General features: G+C 41.7%; 1 protein-coding gene across 1 annotated transcript; it reads left to right on the forward strand.

The window, feature by feature from the left end:
- The first annotated feature begins 5,680 nt into the window (after positions 1 to 5,680).
- Positions 5,681 to 6,616, forward strand: LOC131914677 (olfactory receptor 10G6). Its single transcript, XM_059267258.1, has one exon. The coding sequence runs from the start codon at positions 5,681 to 5,683 to the stop codon at positions 6,614 to 6,616; it is 936 nt and encodes a 311-aa protein (XP_059123241.1).
- The last annotated feature ends 965 nt before the right edge of the window (positions 6,617 to 7,581 follow it).

Genomic DNA, 7,581 nt, shown 5'->3' on the forward strand with positions numbered 1-7,581 from the left:
ATATACTTTTGTCTTTCGGCACACACTTTGATTTGTATATACATAATTGATCACACACACACACACACACACACACACACACACATACACACACTCCTCGGAGTAGAATTTCTGAGTTCTAAGAACTGCTTATGATTGCTTTAATTTATACCCCTAGTTTGTTAACTAAAGGTTTGTTAATAGGGCTTGAAGGTTCCACTTCCTCCTTATATGGCTATAGCCAACATTTTCGTTTTAGTCCTTTGGTGGGTATAGACCAGCATTGAATTATGTTGTTAAAATTCTCATTTTCCAAATAAAAATAAAGCTAAGAATCTTTTCATTATTTAAATTTGTTAGGTGTTATTATGCATGGCATCTTTTTTTCCATAGGTATTTTTTTCTTGCTGTTCATCATTACTGTTCATGACACAACAATATTTAAACAGGAAAATACAAGCTTTGGAGTGAGAAATAATATTCACAGTACCCATATTTGACAAAGAGTTGAGTTCCAGACTATGCTGTGTCCACAGATCAATAAGAGTCATCCTTCAAATGGAAGACTAAGCAAAGAATTAATAATTAATAATTCACAACAGAACAAAGCTAAACAGTATCACAAAGTGTATTCATTATTAGTTGGTGCAGTACAAAATTCCTGACAGGGTGCCTGGGAAGATAGCTTATAACACTCTTGAAAAGCACTTGGGTAAAGGGTTGCTGCGTAACTTTGAAGGCCCGAGTTTGGATGCCATCACTGATGCACTGCCGTCTCAGTGCTAAGAGGCAGATACAGGGGGATTGCAGGACTCAATGACCAGCCAGTCTAGGCAATAACTGAGCTCCAAACTCAGTGAGAGAGCCTGTCTCAAGAAATAAAGTGGGAGCAGTAGAGGAAGCACCCTACATCAACCGCTGGCTTCCACAATAGAGCACACACACAATAAAACATGCACAGGCAAAAATATACCACATGTACATTTGTGAGAAAGAGAGACAAAGACACTCTTCTACAGTATAGAGTTATGTCATACTTGCTACAGTGTCACTTTTATTTTTAGGTTAGGTGTGACTGTTTTTTTTTAAATCACCATCATCACCTAACTTTATACTAATAATCTGTTTTATGTTCTTGTGCCCCTTTCTCTATGTTCACAATAGCAAAATTATCTTTTTTGCTTTAGAAAAATGGTACAGGATTAACCACACTTCTGCTCTTGCCTTCTTCACCAACTAAAGTTATCACAAGAAGACAGTCAATATTTTAAAAAATGTAGTTATAGTTTAGTTTTCTCTACTGCTATTTAATATTTCATGGTGGTATAATACTTTTACTTATTCAATTTTTTAGGGTTGAGTACTTTATTTTTTTAGAAAAAGTTTTTTATTAAGAGATTTTTCTATTCATTTTACATATCAACCACAGATTCCCCTGTCCTCCCTCCTCCCACCTCCCAGCCTTCCCCCCTAACCTACCCCCCATTTCTACCTCCTCCAAGGCAAGATCTCCCATGGCGAGTCAGCAGAGCCTGGTACACTCAGTTGAGGCAGGTCCAAGCCCCTCCTTCCTGCACCAAGGCTGCGCAAAGTGTCTCACCATAGGCACTAGGTTCCAAAAGGCCGGCTCATGCACTAGGGACAGGTTCCGATCCCACTGCCTGGGGGCCCTCTAAACAGTTCACACTAAACAACTGTCTTGCCTATCCAGAGGGCCTAGTCTAGTACCATGGGGGCTCCTCAGCCATTGGTCCACAGTTCATGCATTTCCACTAGTTTGGCTAGTTGTCTCTGTACTTTTTCCAGTCATGGTCTCGATATCCCTTGCTGATAGAATCCCTCCTCTCTCTCAACGATTGGACTCCTGGAGCTCCACTTGGGACCCGGCTGTTGACCTCTGCATCTGCTTCCATCAGTCACTGGATGAGGGAGGGTTCTATGATGACAGGTTATTCAGCCATCCAAGCACCTGAGTATGCTAGCTCAGGCACCCTCTGACTATTACCGGTAGTCTATGGTGGAGTCATCCTTGTGGATTCCTGGGAACCTCCCTAACACTGTTTCTCCCTATTTCCATGGTGTCTTCATTTATCATGGTATCTCTTTCCTTGCTCTCCTACTCTGTTCCTGTTCCAGCTCAAACCTCCCGCCCCCCTAAACTCTCATCTCCCGACGCTTGCCCTCCGTTACCCCCCAACCCTCAGTTTGCTCATGTAGATCTCATCCATTTCTCCATCACTGGGCAATCCATGTGTCCTTCCTAGGGTCCTCCTTACTATCTAGCCTCCCTGGAACTGTGGGTTGCAGTCTGGTTATCCTTGGTTTTATATCTAGTATCCATTTATGAGTGATACCTTCTGAGTCTGGGTTACCTCACTCAGGATAATATTTTCTAGTTCCATCCATTTGCCTGCAAACAAAAAAAAGAAGAAGAAGAAGAAAAGAGAAGGTAAAGTTGCAGGAGATGTGGTCAACAGAGAACTGATTGTTTATCACAGGATAAAGCAAATGTTTTATTTGAAGAACCAGATATTAATTTATCATTTCCGGACCATATGGTTTCTGTTGTAAGTACTCAAGCAAATAAACAAATTTTGTATTTCACAAAAAAAGTACTTTTACTTATTCAATCATCTTGACTTGGTTTTCCACTGTTTTGCCATTATAAACCATGTATCAAGCACAAATACTTAATTGAGTAAACTTATGTACTTATGCTTCTACTAACAATATGTTCCTGAAATGGAGTTTCTAGACCCCAGTGTCTGTATATCTAAATTCATAACAAGAAATAGTCTGATTTACATAGAGTTTAAAATACGTAAAGCCTAACAATATGAATAACCCCCCTTCAAAATCTGTGATTGTTCACTATAAAGTTTTTTGTTTCTCTCAGAAAATCTCACTTATTCTTTCTTTAATTTTTAATGTTTATAGTAATTATTAGTTTGTTTGTACGTACCATGGCAGGATGAGGCATGTGCCTGCCTTGGTATAACTTGGTAAATTTGGTTCTCTGCAGTCATCTGTAAATGGATTCTGGGAAGTCAAGCTCAGATCATTAGGCTTGGGCAGAAACATCTTTACACACTGAGCAATCCAACCAGCCGGCAATCCTACTCACTGTTACCTAGATGTTCCTACTTCCAGTTAGGAGACTCTTATCTACCTTCCGAGTCCCAGATGGCCTTCCCCTTCCTCCGTGCTCTCCTTCCCTTCTACTTATCTTCTTAAGACAAATTTTCTCCTGCCCTGTTTTTCTTTTCTTTTTTTTTCCTTCTGTTTCAAAGTGTAAGAAAATACAGTAGTGTCTCCTTAAAAAAAGTCTCTCCTCCTTCCTTCCATATACTCACCTGTGTAGAAAATCAAATTACTGGAGGTCTAGAGTTAACAAACTAACAATCATTTAGTTTCCCAAATAGATAAACATCTGTCCTAACTTCGGAAGACCAGAGATCCACACCAGAATTTGAAGCCAAAGCCTCCTGTACAATCAAATGTTCCCTTTCCTCATATTATTCTTTTTAAATGTGTACTTTCACCTGGAATATTAGATGTAATGGAAGGATGATGTAGCTGGAGTCCTAAGTCCCTCCCACCTTACTTTCTATGTGGAACGATCTACTAGCAATGATAAATTTGATTTACACTTTCCATAATCAGGAAGTAAAGAAAATAATATTCATGCAATAGGGAAATAAGCTGATAATCACAAACCAAAGTACTCAGTGTGATTCCTTAATTACAGAATAATTTATTCAGAAACAGGCCCAATGCAATGTGTTAATTCACAAATATGTTCCTGAAAAGTGGAGTAACAATTTCTTTAATAATTAAACTATGTTAAACACGGGACAAAATATATTTTAGCAAATTTTTGCTATCTGTAGTTTGCCTTCTCTAGTTCAAAACTACAAGCTTCTCCATGCCTAGATCTGAATGAATTCATGTCATCTGTCAACATAGACCTGAATATGATTTAATTCATTCAATTGTATGACATTAACTTTTGGAGACAACCTTACTTGCCATAATTCCATTTCTTCAAGAGTAGCATGGTATGTGCTCTGAATCACTTATTCAAAGACCCTCACAGTTCATCTGTTTTCATCCTGATAACCAGACACCACTCTGCCCCTGATGGTGTGACATACTCTAGTACAATACCCCAGTGATTGACTCCAAGTTAAATTTGAATGGCTCATTTAAAGTAATTAATAAGTGGCATTGGTTCAATACCTGTAGCTTTAATATTCTTTCAGCTTCCACCCAAACTTTCATGGAATATGTGAGCAATTCAGAATTATCTGAAGTTTCAGGGTGAGAAAACTAAAACCCAGAGAAGAGGAAGGGGCCTCTCATGGATTACCAAGCACCTGCTCTCAGCAGGATCCTGTGCTACAGGGACACTACTGGCCACTCAGCAAACTTCCAAAGGGTCTTCTGAGAACAAAGCCCAGTGAAATTTATTTACGCTTGGTAGTTAATTGCCCCCAATGGAAAAGGCAGAGTGAATCTCAGCACCCCCTTAACTCCTACCCCATTGAGACTGTAGGAAGGAAGAACCTGATTAACAGGAAGGAAGAACTTGCTTAGCAGAAAACAAGACTCCAGAGGCCAAAACCAAGGGACCCCACTGCCCACAGCATCACATAGGCTATAAGAGGGGAAGCAGAAAGAGCACAGTTTCACAAGCAAGAAGGGTCACGGCCCATAAAGCTGCAGATATGGGTCTCCTTACGGAGCAGCAACACCCAAGAAGCTGAGGGAAACAGCTGGCCTCACTGCAGATTCTCATCCAGGCAGAGCTCATCAGCAGGCTCCAGGAAGAGCAGGGGAGGGAGAGGTATAGTAACGGGGATCCTTTGGAGATGCGACTTTATTAAACGTTACAGGGGTTGGGAACAGAGGAGACAGCTGAGACCTAAAGCATTGCATATGACAGGAGAGTCTTTGAGTGCCATTTAGCAAAGGTCAGTCTTGTCTTGGAGTTTTCTGATCCAAATGCTCTTCAGAGTTTATCTTAAGGTACATAAAATAACGGTGAAGCAGATACATGGGCCCTGGTGTCCTCAGTCACAAGCCTTCATGAACACTGTACAGATCAGAATGCTGGATACTGATGATGTAGTGTGCAAACTTGTCACTGAGAACAGCAATGTCTGTGGCAGTCCAGAAAGTTGAAAGATAAGATTTGCAACAACCGTTAATAAAAACTGATAATATACTGCCATAAAAGTTCTGTGTTCTTACTCTCATGACAAAGTAAGATAAATAATATTTTCAGTCCATGGGTGACTGTAACTAAAACTTTGGAAAGCAAAACTGTGGACAAGGAAAATCGTTCATTAGCTTTAGCCCTGAGATGTTCTCTGCAAGCAAATACAATCTCCATCAGAGGGGGTGAGAGGGGGAAAATGATAAGGAACAAGTGAGTGATACAGAAGAGAGAGGAGGAAGAAGGAGGAAGAGAAAGAGAGATAGAGAGAGGGAGAGGGGGAAGGAGGGAGGGGGGAGGAAGGCATGGAAAGAGGGAAGGGAGAAAATCTTTTCTGTGCCTGTTTGGGAATACTGCAGAATATATGTGCCATGGCTGGAGACTTCACAAGAGCATTAAGCCTTTCTTTCCTTCTGTCATCTTCTGTCAGATGTGACTGTCATCTTCTGTCAGATGTGACTGTCATCTTCTGTCAGATGTGACATGCAAAGCGGCAACCAGACTTCTGTGTCTCACTTCATTCTGGTGGGCCTGCACCACCCACCTCAGCTCGGGTTCCCCCTCTTCCTAGCATTCCTTGTCATCTACCTCCTCACTGTCTCTGGCAATGGGCTCATCATCCTCACTGTCTTGGTGGACATCCGGCTTCACCGGCCCATGTACTGGTTCCTATGTCACCTCTCCTTCTTGGATATGACCATTTCTTCTGCGATTGTACCAAAGATGCTAGCTGGCTTTCTCTTGGATAGTAGAATTATCTCCTTTGGGGGCTGTGTGATTCAACTGTTTTCTTTCCATTTCCTGGGCTGCACCGAATGTTTTCTTTACACGCTTATGGCTTATGACAGATTCCTGGCCATCTGTAAGCCTTTACACTATGCTACCATCATGACTCGCAGTGTCTGTAACTACCTAGCTTTGGGCACCTGGATTGGAGGGACCATCCATTCACTTTTCCAAACCAGTTTCATATTCAGGCTGCCTTTCTGTGGCCCAAACCGAGTTGACTACTTCTTCTGTGACATCCCTGCCATTCTCCGTCTAGTCTGTGCGGACACCACCATCAATGAGTTAGTCACTTTTGTAGACATTGGCTTCCTGGCCCTCACGTGCTTTATGCTCATTCTCACTTCTTACGGCTACATCGTGGCTGCCATCCTGAGAATCCGGTCTGCAGATGGGCGTCGCAATGCCTTCTCCACCTGCGCTGCCCACCTCACTGTGGTCATCGTTTACTACGTGCCCTGCACCTTCATTTACCTACGGCCTGGCTCACAGGAACCTCTGGATGGGGTGGTAGCTGTCTTCTACACAGTCATTACTCCCTTGCTTAACCCCATCATCTACACACTACGAAACAAAGAGATGAAGGCAGCATTGCGGAGGCTGGGGGGCCTCAAGGAGGTGCAGCCTCGCTGACTTCATCCAGTACAGGCCTATTGTACACACAAGCACGAAGACGACAGACATTGTGCCAAACAGGAAGAGTTAGAACAGAAAAAGAAAAGAGGATTAGTGTGGGAAGGAAAGGACTCCTTGTTAGGAAAAGCAGGAGCCTAGAAAGTTCCACATTGTAACCCCTTGGTACTCATGATTTTTCCATGTCATCCTTCAGCACTATGGAATATCAGTCAAAAATCCCAATGGGCAAGGGCGACTTCTAGCAGGAAAGTTGTACGATACGTATAATGGTCACATAAAGGCTGTGGCATCATCTATGTGTGCATTTTAATTTCTAAGTCCCATGTTGACACAAATAACCCACATGTAAACTGTCAGATTTAACCTTGACAAGCAAACCTTGTGTTAGTTAAGTATTATTGTCAATATCATACAACTATGGAGGAACTGAAATTCAAGGAAGCAGGAAGACTTTCCCAACTCTCTTCTTTCTGTGTTTTAATTTGACAAACAAACTCCAGTTGTACTTGAACATGAAGGGGGCAATGTCACTTAGATATGAAGGGCCTATTGCATGTATACTGTCTGATGAGTTGAGTAGATACAGCTTCTGAACTTTCATAGGACTCTACTTTGGTAAAATTTGGGTAGGTGAATCAAGGAATAGTTTCCTTGTCATAATCATAAAGTGGATCATTCTGATCTTCTGTGGATATAAATAAAGCAGATTGTTAGAAATGGCGAATGCATGCTTGTGTTGATACACTCCTCCATTCATTACAGAGATGTAGAGTATGCGTGTGGGGAAGAATTATTGGGGGTATATAACTGATTGCCAGAAAATATTCAGTGACCTGAAGCTCATCCTAGTGCCTTTGTGTATAAGAATGTGACCAGCATCTAAGGGAAGGGTCCTTCATTGGCAGGACCCTCCCCACCCCCGCGAGCACTGAATATACTTTCTCTGATTTTCAGAAAGTACA

Source organism: Peromyscus eremicus, chromosome 7 (assembly GCF_949786415.1).
Source record: "Peromyscus eremicus chromosome 7, PerEre_H2_v1, whole genome shotgun sequence".
Lineage (NCBI taxonomy): Eukaryota > Metazoa > Chordata > Mammalia > Rodentia > Cricetidae > Peromyscus > Peromyscus eremicus.

What these genes read in the sequence shown, in the direction of transcription:
- LOC131914677 (XM_059267258.1), top strand. Translation starts at nt 5,681, where the DNA reads ATGCAAAGCGGCAACCAGACTTCTGTGTCTCACTTCATTCTGGTGGGC.